The sequence below is a fragment of the Trachurus japonicus genome, chromosome 1 (genome assembly GCF_045865225.1).
Source record: "Trachurus japonicus isolate A0001 chromosome 1, Traja_1.0".
Lineage (NCBI taxonomy): Eukaryota > Metazoa > Chordata > Actinopteri > Carangiformes > Carangidae > Trachurus > Trachurus japonicus.
The window spans coordinates 31,028,523-31,042,537 of NC_140907.1; the positions used below are offsets into that span (position 1 = coordinate 31,028,523).

Genomic DNA, 14,015 nt, shown 5'->3' on the forward strand with positions numbered 1-14,015 from the left:
TAAAAAAGTCTCATATTAATGTGGATGAATCTACGCTACCCACACTTGTTAATGGGCCCATTTTTCGATAAATATATCGTTTTGTCTCTATCGTTATTTTGTTATTATTAGTGGTTACTTTCAGTTTCGTGGCGAGTCATGAGAATAACGCCGCCGAATTGCCGTTTATGGTCGGAACTACAACAGTATCTGATCGTCTTCGAACCTGTGACTTGAGAAAACTTTCCTTGTATCCTACAACCTTTATCCAATGAGGAGAGAGAACGACATAAAGGGGCGGTCCTCTCTGTGTGTGCAGCCAAGGGATGCGTGTGAATGTGGTGACGTAGGGACGAGGGCGGGGACCGCTAACTCCATCGTCTGACAAGAAGTTAGCCAAAACGACCGGATCGCTTAATCATGTAATGTAATAATAATCTAATAACAATAACTTATGTCCAGTTCAAAATCCCACAGTTCAATTTTTCATGTTAAAATATATATATCCTTAAAATATAAGGATATCAAGGATCGGTGGGAGCCCTCCCACCCTGACAAGGAAGCAACAGCAACAGCAACATGGCAACAAGGAAATCACACTTACACCACAGATTAACACCACACTTACCAGTTCACTCCCAAAATGTTTTCAAACAGGAAAGTAATGATCCTTGACATTAAGAAATGCTTTGCTGATCTCTGTCTGTGATTAATAAACCACAGTTCAGTTGAGTTCAACCAAGTAAACGTGACAGAAAACTGTCATAATATCCAGCTCACAGGCTCCATTAAGACTCAGAAACAGAGGAAAACATTTCCACGACTTAAACCAAATTGCGGAGGATTGGGAAAGCACAGAAACAATACGCCTGGTGCCCATGGTGGAGGTTAAATTTTGGAGTTTAATAAACATAGTTGCACTTTGGCATCACTGCTGACGGATTAAACTCCTGTAGACTAAACAAGGCTTTGCTGGAAAAATACATATTTAACACTGAAACAATAGAAACACATGGACACAGAGAGACAATCTCCATTTATCTTGACAGTAACTTAGCACTTGTTGTATCAGCAGTAATTCAGTAACATAATGACGTCTACACTGGACTCTGAGGTGAGGCTCAACTGTCATGTTTTCACTTTCTCTTGATGAAAAGCAGCTGAATAAATTAGTTCAATGTCTCAGTCCAACTGAAAACTTCAGTCTGTGATGACAGTTGTTACACTTCTATCAACTAAAGGCTTGGTTGTATGTCCTGTTTCCTCAGCATCTGTGTCACTGCATCACTATGTGTGTCAAACATTTCTATAAAAGTATAGTTTCTATAAAAACAGGAAATGAAATACAAAATCTAAACTATATTAAAACATGTAAATCTTCAGAGTTTTAAAAAGTCACAGTTCAGTGACATGATGTGGGGAGAGTGTCAGCTGAGACATTTACCTTTGTTACTATCTGTGTGGATTCATCTTGTTCATCCATGTTTGTGCAACACTGAGTCAAAATGATGAAGTTCCTCTGGATTGTAGAGGTGAGGATGTTGAATCATCATCATCATCACGGCTGCAACATGGAGGAGCAGCAGAAGAAGATCAATCAATCAGACTTTATTTATAGAGAACTTTTCATACAAATGAAATGTAGCACAAAGTACCATAAAAGCAGACAAAACAAAGCAAAAATAAAACCTAAAGTAATGCAACTACACACACACACTCAGTTATAGAGCTTGAAAGAAGACAACTGAATCTTACTCTCAACAATTTGTCATGAGGAAACACCAGAGACTGGATAAACCCAAATAAATAAAAGGAACTAAAAGTTAGCGTAAGTGCAAGGACATGATAAAAATAACTAAAATTATACAATAAATAGGTTAAAACTAAAAAGACAAAAAAATAAATTATAAAAATCAATAAATAAAAGTAGTAAAAATACTAAAATCTATAAGATACTGTTCACTCACACACTGTGGAGGTTTTAACAGAGGGCGAACAAAACACAGAGGAAACTTCTGACCAGCTGATCCACAGCTTGGTCGTATGAAGGCTGGATCCCATTGGACAGACGCCACCTCCTGTTCCTCAGCTGTTCATTATATTAATGTGTGATTGTCATAAAGCTTGTTCCTTATTCGACTAATCCACTTTGTTTTTCGCTTCTTTTTCCCCCACTGTAGATCAAACATGTTGTGATGCAAAGATCATAATGTGCACAGATACTGATACTAACTGCTGTACCATGGCCATTTTCATTTCATCAGCCCCGGTGCTTTTTGAAATAGATGTGTGATACTCCCAAACATTTATAGAATCTGTTTGTTTTTTAATTGTCTACCAATGCGTCCTGAGCCTGACACTCTCCCACTTCCAGCCAGCTGCAGCAGAAGGTTAACACCTCTTCCCTTTTCCTCTTCCTCCAATTCTATCACCTCTCCTTCTGATGTTTGCCAATTGATTTATATGATAAGGTGATGAGCAACATACCCGCATACATTCAACGCAGCTGGGCCTAGTGTGAGGAGAAAAGACAAATAAAAAAAGAGAGAGAGAGAGGACGCAAACAAGACAACACAACAGCTCGTACTGCGATTGACAAGGCCTGTCCAGCTGACAGCTGTTAGGGAGCTCTGGCTGTGTGAAAACAAGACGCCGCTGGATCGTTTGACCAGTGGAACATTTGATTCAAACGTTCGTCCGTCCCCGATTGTTCATCGTTTCAGTTGGGAGACTTTAATCTCCTTTGCGGAAATAATTGGGAGGCAGTGAGGGAGTTAATTGTGTTTTCCACTGATGAATCATCAGGAAGTGTTGGTGAACCCCGCTGACCACACACACACACATGCACACACACACGCTCACTCACACATGTGCATAGTTGCATGCCCACACACACACATATACGCAGGCAGACATTTGTGTACATTATTTCACACACTTACACACACAGATGAACAGATGCACTGACCACACACTCCTACTGAAGGAAAACCTTTCACTTCCACAGACCTCATATGATCATGTATGCACACTCTCTCTCTCTCTCCATATCATTCTCATTTTCAACCTCTCTCACCCTCTCTGCTGCTCCCTTTCGCTGCCGTTTCAAAAGATTAAGAGGCCAATTAGTAAAGCTCTCACGGCAGTTATTTCCATGCTGGGAACTGGAGAGAGAAAGAAATCCCCTTCTCTCCTCTTCCAAAAGAAGGATTTCTCCCTCATTGTCGCCGGGTTGAGAGCGAAGGATGTGGGGTGTATTTGGAGGGCTGCTGATGTGGTAATTTTGGCTCGGAAACAATGCTACGCTGTCTAAAGAGGGGTAATGGAGGGAAGTAACCGAGGTAGTGTTTGCCCTGTGTGAGTGAGTGTGTGTGTGTTCACATGTGATAAACACACACAGAGTGAGGTGACATCATGGCATCATTCTGAGGGCCACACTGGCTTCCAGATGAAGGAGGAAGCATCGTATTAACTCCAAATCAGGACGCTGACACAGACGCTTTGTGCGATGGTAATGAACGCCGGGGAAGGAGTGGAACAGAAAGTGAGGCTGTTCCTGTGTGAGCGCATTAAAGTTGCTGCAGAGGTAACACCCACCTCGAATACCTACAGTATTCAGTTTTACATAAAAGCTCAAATATTTTGGAATTAGGAATCAAATCTCAAGGTTCAATCTTGTGAAGCAGAGACAGCGCTGACTGTGCTTCGGGTTTTATACTCTCAGGAAAACATGAACCTGCAATCAGATCTAACATGTTCACTTTCCACAGTCGACGTTATTTATGTCAATAAAGGCAGGGAAATAACCACAACATTTATATAAGTTACAATGCAGATCAACAGCTCTTTTAACTGTTGTGTCCAAACTCATCATATTAAAGGGGAACTATGAAACTCTGGTCGCTTTTCCGCTGTTTTGCTAACCCTCCTCTCGGCCATGTGCATTTGTTTTTAACAAATCTAAGGAGCTGTGGATAATGTTATCATATACGCCTTACGATGTGTACATTTGTATACTCTAATCTGTCATAAACAAGAGTTTGTGTCGTGGTGCCGCTGATCTTGCAAGGTTGGTTTTCAGCCAAGAGAAGCTACTGTAGGTGGAAGTCAGAGAGCCTCCATTCTCCCTGTAACAAGTTACAAGTCATTTATTTAACCATCACAATTACAGCTGCTTAATTAAATGGTAAATGGTCTGTATTTATATAGCGCTTTACTATACCTGAAACGATACCCAAAGCGCTTTACAGTACATCACATTCACCCATTCACACACTGATGGCGGAAGCTGCCATGCAAGGCGCGAACCTCCACCCATCAGGAGCAAGGTGGGTGAGGTGTCTTGCCCAAGGACACTACGGCAGCAACCGGGACAGAGCGGGATTTGAACCGCCAACCCTCTGATCATTGGACGACCCGCTCTACCACCTGAGCCACTGCCGCCCCAACAAGGTAAAAAAATTAAGATAAACATGTAGCATAGCTAAAGCCCTTACAAAGAACTTTCATTTTGTCCTGATTTTGGCGACCCCTGTGGACAAAAGCGGTAGTGTTTTGCCGGAATGAAGACTGCATTTCCCATGAGCTCTAGTGCAAATTGTTGTAAAGATGCTTAAATATTATTTTGATTAGCCATGGCTAAAAAAACCAAGGCTCAAGAAGCAGTATTACTTGGAGACTCAGCTGGCTGGAGCATAAACCAGCCAACTCGCTTTCACAAGCCGGGCGTTTACAACTCGGGGCCGATAAGGAGAACTGGGCTCGGTCAGCCGCCATGGTCTTCAGGTCGCAAAAAATGCTGTGAGACCGCCCGCCGCGGAGTGTGAGCTCCGATCGCCAAAGACAGACGGGCCAGCCAAGACTGAGCTGCCCCACCTGCCTCAGCTGTCTCCGGTGCGGAGGAGCTTCTCACTCCCTGGCTGCAGCTGTGGCATGACACTGTAGTCTGCAGGAGTCTCGTGCTGCAAGAAGTTGCGCATCATTCGTGTAGTGACAGTGATATGGGTATATATTGTATTTACATTTATTGTAAAAAAAAATGAATAAATAAAATCCTCTTTGTTCCGACTGCGCCCCTGGGGTTATTAATTATCATCAGCCGGTTGCCTTCCACTGACTGGACAGAGCGTCATCGCTGGAAGAGTGTGAGCGCTACGTCCGACATGAGAATCAAACCCGGAAATTTAAAAAACAGAGCGGCAATAGTGACCACTGATATGTATTGAGACTGTTGTTATTCCTTCACCTGAGTTAAAAGATGCTGTGTGTAAAACCACACTGTGGTCTGGTATCGAGGTGCAGACGAGTGAGTTTGGAGCTGACGAGAGGAGAGAAAAAAGAGAGACGGACAATGCGGCCCCGCAATCGCCTCCGCAATCAGCCCCGTGCCGTCCCCGCCTCCGCTGAGGAGGTACTAGAAGAACTCAGCTGTATTGGAAAAGCACTTATATTGTACCGAGCCGAGCCGAGCCGTGCCGTCCCGTGAAAGTGTAGTGGAAAAGCGCCAATAGTTTTACATCGGACCGGGCGGTGTTAGTCTGGAGCCGGAGTCTGAGTGACGTAAATCATTTTGTCTGGTGGACCGACCCGACCACTGCCTCCCGGTTACACTATTTAGAAATAGCTTATCTTCACACCGATGGCCTCATTTGCTGTTGTTAGTCACACAGAGACATCAGCAGAAACGATTAGCATATTCAGTTAAAAGGTCTTTGTAGGGGCTTTAAAGTAAAAACCTTGTATAGTTCTTCTTTAACCAATCCACGTCAAGTTCAACACAAACATTACAGAACAGTGGTGGGAGTTATTGTTGGATGCTTTTATTGGACTGTAATTGGTTTAGCTAATAAAGTTTCAGCTGAGTGTATTTCACTGAAAGGTGAACTCTTAACAGTTTTTGAGGTATCCTACAAACTGAAAAATAACCCGCTTGATATCATGGTCTGTTAATGACCTGATGGCTCCAACTGAGAGACAGAGATATGTCTCATTTACCTCGGTAAGAAGGAAAATAGATATGCGGCAAGATAAAAAAAAAAGGCCACTCAGGAGCGAGAGTCTGCTTATTACACAAGAATGTGTCTTCACAGTCAACATAACATCTTTGATCCGCAGCAGCCACTAATGGCTTTTTAATAAAGCAGAAAGCTCACAGGTATTTCAAATAAAAAAAATCTAAAACCCATGCCAAAGCTTACGCAGGAATGCAGTCCATGAGACTGTATTATTCTGAAGGAATTTTTTGGCAAAGTGAACAAAACTCGAGCATACTGGTTTGTTTACATGTTAATTATGCAGTTTTGTTATTACCTGCTTGCCAACTCGCCAGCAGGTGATGGCGGCGAGACAGAAGTTCTGTCTTGTGTTGGGACATGAAGTAGCCTGGCTCCGCTCTGCTTTTCATCATCCCTCATTATTATCCTCCATATCTCTGCGGAGAAGACATTAAAAGTCCTCAGCAAGTGCTCGACAAGCCCTGAGCCGGCAGGGCTCAACACGAGTGGGTGGGGGCGGACCGCAGAGGGAAAACTTATAAAAGCTGGCGAGGCTTTGCCCTGGTATTAAGAGACACTGTATACTGGTTTCTTATTAAGATGTCTGGTTGTGTTTGGCGGTGAAGGCTGCTTGGAGAGCTGCCTCTATTAAAAGTTGATAGTACACTTTAATGATATCTCCACTGAAGAGCTGAATTTTCCCTAAAGGGTTGGTGGAGAGCAGAACAAAGGTAAAAGAGGAGCGAGTATGTAAATGCTGCTATGTGCATAAATAAATCACATTTTTGCTCATAAGTTTGTCATATCCCCTTTAGCAGGCTACTGGTTATATGTCATTTGCATGTTAACAGCTTGTTGCATTTCTCTCGAGATGCAAAAACCCAGGAGCGCAGTTTTAAGAACAATATATAATATATACTTTATCTTTACATGTGGATTTGATTATATGAGTAACAAAACAAAGAGCTTTTAACGGATCACAATACAGAATCCCACAACAGTAAGTGTGTATACTGTACACAATGGTCTTTTCTGGAAAGGTTTCTGAGAAACTATCGCAACATTATCAAACTTCATATTATCTCAAGAAGTTGTCACCTGGCCTCTTGATTAGATTGAGTTCACCTTGAAACACTGATTAGACGCAGGAACATGATAAACTTTATAAACAGTGTGATCACATGCTATAAAGCCAGTGTGGCACAATACCTGGGCCTGAGCACTAATACACTTAAATATGATGCAACAGGTTAACACTGTTGGTCCAAAACTGTTGAACGTGTATAAGCAACTGTTTGTCCTGACAACCGACATCTCTGGATGTTGGTGTTGTGATCAGAGTTTGTTTCTACTGCCCCCTAGTGATTAAATGGGCATTTCAAAACGTGATCTCAAGAGCTCCATTGCTAGCTATAATACTGTAATACAGGGTGGTAGGGAGCTAAAATAAGATACAAAAAGTTAGACGACGTCCTTATCTATTTTCTGCTATTTATATTCATCTAAATTCCTTCACTCTCTTCACTTAATCCAGAGAATATATGTCACACGTGACAATTCAACTCTTCAGCTGCTAAGCTGCATTAAGAACTGTGAGCTACTTTGTTGTAGTAAATAAAAGATGATTAATATGTCTGTAATTATTGTCCACCACACATCCAATATTTTTAATAAGGAATAAAACGCTTCATCTTTTTCTCTCTCACACACACACACACTCAGTCTTGCTTTCTTCATTATGTTATGGCTGGGCAATGGTTATGTCTGTACAGGTGGCTTTAATTAAGCAACTCCACACACACACAAGGTGCTAGTGTCAAGCATTTTCTCACATTAAAGGAATAGTTCACCAAAAAATGAAATTCTGTCATTATTGACTCACCCTTGGCTCGTGCTGATGAATACTCCGGAGTAGTTTTTTATTCCTCAAAGTGCATTTGGAGACCCGGGAGGCCGGTTTGTAGTCCAACGAAATCCTTATATGAGAGTCAGTAGCTTCCCACACAAAAAGGTCCATAAAACTACACAAAAAACCTTGTAATCTTCCCCCACACTGCTCCACTGCAATCCAAGTGTCCTGAAGGGATATAGTCGAAACAACGTCATTTAGGACATTTTTACAGCCTAAACAGTCCTGTTTTGAATTTGCCTGGGGCACGCACTCACGTTCACGTGATGCATTCAATACAGGACTATTTAGGCTTTAAAAATGTCCTAAATTACATCGTTTTGAGTAAACTCTGGACGTTTTTGTGTCAGGCGTTATTGACTCTCATATAAGGATTTCGTTGGACTACGAACCAGCCTCTCGGGTCTCCAGATGCACTTTGAAGAATATAAAACTACTCCAGAGTATTCACTATTCATCAGCATGAGAGTGAGTCAATAATGACTGAATTATTCCTTTTTAACTGGTGAATCCCCCTCAATAAACTGAGAACAGAGTGATCACCTGACCTCTGCTCCCGTTTGCCATCCGATACACCACATCAGCTGATCAGAAAACAGTGGTCAACTCTACTGAAGGAGATAGGACCCATAAAACTGCTGAGAAAAGTTGACCAAATGCCACAGAGGCACTACACCCTGCAGGACCTGTGTGCTGCAGCCATGGTGGTACATGAGCCAACCGACCACATGGAGGCAGCACAATGCAAGGTCAGGACCCTCAGTTCATTCAAGTAAAACATCAGAAAGGATTAAAAAAAAGTAAGTGACTGCGGCCTGTTGGTGTCAGAAGTATTTTTTTTATTTTTTTTTTTACAATTTTATATAGGTCATGATATACTGTACATATATTTATTTAGTACTTAATGTCCTATTTCTCTTTTATGCTGCTGTTACAAATTTCCCCCTGGGGATAAATAAAGTATAACCTAACCTAACCTGAGGAGCTGGTTTGATGACTTATGAAACTACTGAAAATTCAAACACACATGCAATTAAGTTTCATTAGCTTTAACCATCAACCATCCAGTTAAGACCTTCCTCTGATAGCTCACTGCAACAGCAGATACAGCTGATTAAATCATTACTATTACATCTAATGCAAAGCCAACAAGCTAAGAGGAACTTAAAAGAGTGCACACACATAAATAAAAAGTAAAAAAAAATAGCCTCACTTGTGGTTTCCTTTTACTGATCTATCTACAGTATATGTGGGGGATTTTGATAAGAGCAGTTGCACTTTAGAGACAAACAGTTCTCTCCAGTCTTTAAGCTGTGAGTGAACTTTACATTTTTTACATTTGTAAAGCTTTTGAATGAGGTTTAATGAATGTAGCAGTTCTTATAGGACTGACACAAACACTGAAGGACGACACAGCCATGTTGTTGGCAAGAGCTGGATGTGTGTTTATGGGTTTCATCCTGTACATCTCAGGTATGTTTAATATTTATTTGTTTTAGCAAAAACAACTATCTTTTAAAATATTGTTTTACTGTGGTGAGTTACACTGGAAGAAAATCATGACAGAGTATGCAACAACTGCACTGAAATTCATGTTTCACAGTTTTAAAGATTCTGACCTGCTTCAATCAGATCTTTATGTTAAGACTTTGTCCAGATGTTTGTTGATAAAATCTTCTGTTCAAGGGGTTCATGGACGAGCAAACAGCATCTGTGCCTTAAAAGGTTCATCAGTGGATCTGTCCTGCTCAGCTAAACATCCCACTCACAGCAACAAATGGTACACTGTATACTGGAATGGAAGTCTTAGGCAGTATATTATGACAGAGGTATTTCCAGATGGACATCGTGTGACATTCAACATGTCTGACAAAAATCAACCCATTCTAACAATCAAAGACCTGAGAGAGAGAGATGCACAACGATACTGCTGTATGGAGAATACTGACCAACCAAATCTCTGCTGGGACACTGCAAAACAGCTCCATGTTTCAGGTACAGTGACTGACATTTATTTTTATATCAACAGTTGCAGATATGTGAACGTCTGTCTTATCTACGGTACATTCACCATTTCCCCAGACCTGCAGTTGAAGGTGTTTCCTTCCACAGAGGAACACACAGTGACACTGATGTGTAACACCAGCTGTCCTCTGACTAAAAACCCTGTAACCTACATCTGGTACAAGAACAGAGAGTATCTCTATAACAACTGGTCTCCATGGTACCAAGAGCTGGTCAGCAGTGATGACACAGTCAGATACTCCTGTGCTGTCAAAGGCTACGAGGATCTCAGAGCCCCTGAAGTTTCAGTGGGTGAGTCACAACATTTAACTGATGTTATGTGACCTGAACTGGAAAACATAACTCATCTAATTCACTGTGAGATATTTAAAAATGTTGATCACACACACTAGACTTTACAACAAGAATTTCCATAATTACATGTTTTTAAAAACACTTAATCTAATTTCTCTTTGTCCAGATTCAGTCACAGCGACCTGCATTCATGTGACCTATGCTAAAGGGAGAATGTGTTCTGATCAGGGGAAATCAGAGAATGAGTCCTGCTCCATCACAAACCCCACAGGTGAAGTTAGCACAAACAAACCTCCCATCCTCACACCTCCACTGATAGAGATTGTGTAAACAGATATTGACAATGTGAACACAAAATAGAAAAACCACATCTATTGTGTAAAATATTTCTCTTTTGTTTTCACTCATTACAACGATGCAAATCAATTTTAATAACACTTAAAAGTGTATTTATCATCTTCCTACAGAAGTACAAGTTCAAAGAAGCTCTACATCACCAGATATCCTGATCTGTAGCACCAACTGTCCACTGACTGACCCTCAAACTGCCTATAGGTGGTACAGGAACAGAGAACTGTACACATACTGGACAAAATATTATTTTGACACTTCCAGGTCACATGGGAGCATCGCCTGTGCTGTAAAAGGCTTTGAGGAACTGCTGTCTCCTGAAGTCTGTGAGTAGAAACCAATTACCAGACTGTTATTTGTTTAAACATGTTCATGCATTAGTTTCATGAATCTAAATAGATGAGAAAACAAACAAAAATATGATTATTATGGGATCATGGTGGTGGGTAAAATAAAACCACTAGATGTCCCTGTAGAGTGGAAACATGTCACATCAGACATCAGAGTCATTTAGGGGAAACAGGAGCAAGACCTCCCTGTAAAACTACACATTAAAGTACGAATTGAACAAATCTGGTTGAGAAAAATAAATATCTACAACAGTCTGAATTGTAGGGGAAACTATTTGATACTATTGTTATTTAACTTTGAATTCACACTGTTTGACTGCTCACTTCTCTCCCACTCTGTGCTGTTAAGAAAACATGTTGACCAGCAGTAACTTCCAAGGAATTCACAAAGTCTGTAAATCTAGAAACAAAAGCACAAAGCTGACAACTCTGCCTGTGAACACCTGCTGCTTTTTTCTGTATTTCAGGTGGTGATGGTGAGAACTGTTGGACTGTGAATTATGCCAGCAGGAGAATCTGTGCTGTACTCGGCTCTTCAGTGAACATTTCAAGTAAATACTCACATCCCAACAACCAGCTGCCCCAGGATAAAGTTTGGTATAAAATAAAGAGAAATGGTGAAGAGACTGTTGAAGAGAAAATCACAGCTGAGGGTCGTGTGCAGTATCATGAAAATGGGAAGAATCACCACACACTGACAATCACAAACCTGAAGGAGACTGACTCTGCTGAATACAGATTCAGACTCTGGACGTCAGGACCAGATTTACCTGGAGTGACTTTGGTTGTCACAGGTAACTCCAAAGGATAAACAACTCTGTAAAAGTACAGATGTTGTGTCTTTGTTCATATTTGTCTAAAAAGGAAACAAATATCTCTGATAAACTGAAACATTGGTTTTTAGTCTTGAGTTCAGAAACGTTCACTGACTCATGAACTTTTCAGGCTGATTCTGGTTGAAGAGATAAAACTACACAAGGCACAAAAAGTTAAAGTTGTAGCTTTATCTACAGTAATCCAGATTCGGTGTTTTAGAACGAGTCAGCAATTTTTAGCCATTGTAATGGGTTTTGTGCAGGTCAATGACAAATTACATACCTTGTAATACAGCTGTAAAGAGTCCAGGTTTTCTTTACATATACTGACCCATCTCATCATCTTCCAGGTGTGAGGGTGAGGTTGGATCCTGCAGAGGTGACAGAGGGACACAGAGTCACACTCACTTGTCTCACTAGCTGTCCTCTTCCTGTTAACACCACCTACTTCTGGTACTTCAACAGTCAACCTCTGAATGTGACACAGGGCCAAAACAAACGCCTGGTTCTGGACCCAGTCAGCAGTCAGCAAGCAGGAAGCTACTCCTGTGCTCTCAGTAACAGCAAAATATCCAATGGGAAGATTTTAACAGTCCTAAGAGACAAACACAAGACAGCAGCAGCTGCTGTAGGAGTCCGTGCTGCTCTACTGATCATCGTACCTCTGCTGGTCTTCTTTTGGATTAGGTGAGTAACACAGTACTCTGTTACAGATCATTAACTACCTTTTACCTTATTCATGAGCATTTGTTTCTCTAAACAGAAGAAAAATGACTTCAGGTCAAACTCCTGCAACTGAAGAAGCTGTGAACACTGAGCAGGTAAAAACTGAAAAATTCTCAATTGATCCATTGAATTGAAAAGTCTTAACAATGACAGAAAATCTCACACACTGCAGGTCATTTATGTTCAGTATTTTTAAATCATTTATTCATGTTAATCATTTGCGTATCATGCTTTTTCAGTTCATTACACTATGAACCATTAAACTGATGTTTGTCTTCTACCCAAAGAACAGAAATGTAGAAATTGTGCTGCATTAGAAAACAAAACACCACCCTCATCTGTCCTGTTTCTAATGTAGGATGTAACTTTAAACAGCTACAGTACATTAATTTCCCAACAAACTAACGCACCAATCAGCTGTTCAAGAAACACGACTGTCCACCACTACTAAGGCCCCAAATCAAGTCTCAGTCTCTCGTTTGCAGCACAGAGAATTATTGTCCACTAGTGTCAATTAATATTTACCTTGTTGCCTCATTAGTTAAACCCTGACCCTGAGTATGAAAACGTCTCAGCTCAACCAACACAGCAGGACGACCTTGATGACCTTCGCTGTGGCAGAGTTCACTTCTCTAAGACACACACAGATCCTCTGGACTCCATCGTCCAACCACATCAGCCTCAACCAGAGGACCATGCTGCGTAAGCTGTTGTCAACCTCAGACCCAACATGGCCTCTGAGGATCCTCTTGCTGACTTTACTCATCTTTAGCATTATGTTATACTGTAATACAACACACAGTGGTGTGTTGAGGCTGATCTCTGCCCGACATGACAGACTTAACCATAACAGACTTAACCTTCATTTTAGAGGTGAAGAAGCCTTTCAAAGTGAGACCTTCACTTTGAAAGGTCTGTCAGAAGAAGCAACATGAAACACTGCATGTGTTAAAAAGGTCTATAACATGAAAAAAGTGTAAATAGTTTCATCAGTTACACACACAAAACAACACACAGCAAAACTCCAGCAGCACTTGAAGTATCATGAATGTAGGAGCCATGAATGTGTTTTTATGTTGGTTAAGGTTAAGAGTTGTTTTGGTGTTGTTTATTTTGAGTATCATTTAGTTTGTTATTATTTTAGTAGCAGGTCACATGATTATGGGCGGGGTCTAGCACTTCACCTGTTGCTTTTCCTTTGTTTGAGAGAGAGAGAGAGTGAGCTGGGTTGCCATACTTTTTGTTGACCGCTACTTTTCGTTTATCATTGAAATTATTTTGGTTCAGTTTGTACACTTTATTATGAATTAACCTTTTTTGTTTTGTTAATAAACACTTTGATCTTTAGTTCCAGGCTCATTCTTAGCCTCTCAGTGGCTCTTTAGGTTGAAGTCGCTACAATGAACTTTGCTGTGTTTTCTCTTATGGCCTTCACCAGGGTCACTTAATGGTACTATATGTAACAAAGTGAGGGCATCTACATGTTATTATTAATGTGTGAGCAGATTGTAACTGAACCTCCCTGACTCTCAGTGTGCTATAACAACCTGTGGTCTGATTTCTCTGTAGAGGA

At 41.0% G+C, this 14,015-nt stretch overlaps 1 protein-coding gene across 1 annotated transcript; it reads left to right on the top strand.

Annotated features, from left to right (window-relative positions):
* The first annotated feature begins 9,230 nt into the window (after nucleotides 1-9,230).
* On the top strand, nucleotides 9,231-13,475 carry LOC146992245 (uncharacterized). Its single transcript, XM_085785159.1, has 8 exons — nucleotides 9,231-9,354; nucleotides 9,568-10,197; nucleotides 10,367-10,471; nucleotides 10,668-10,877; nucleotides 11,369-11,695; nucleotides 12,067-12,403; nucleotides 12,480-12,537; nucleotides 12,984-13,475. The coding sequence occupies exons 1-8, from the start codon at nucleotides 9,246-9,248 to the stop codon at nucleotides 13,146-13,148; spliced, it is 1,941 nt and encodes a 646-aa protein (XP_085641285.1). The 5' UTR covers nucleotides 9,231-9,245; the 3' UTR covers nucleotides 13,149-13,475.
* Nucleotides 13,476-14,015: the final 540 nt, after the last annotated feature.

Excerpts from the sequence above, each read along its gene's own strand:
- LOC146992245 (XM_085785159.1), top strand. The coding sequence starts at position 9,246 with ATGAATGTAGCAGTTCTTATAGGACTGACACAAACACTGAAGGACGAC. Across the intron at positions 10,878-11,368 it reads ACTGCTGTCTCCTGAAGTCT|GTGGTGATGGTGAGAACTGT; the intron begins GTGAGTAGAAAC and ends TCTGTATTTCAG. Across the intron at positions 11,696-12,066 it reads AGTGACTTTGGTTGTCACAG|GTGTGAGGGTGAGGTTGGAT; the intron begins GTAACTCCAAAG and ends ATCATCTTCCAG.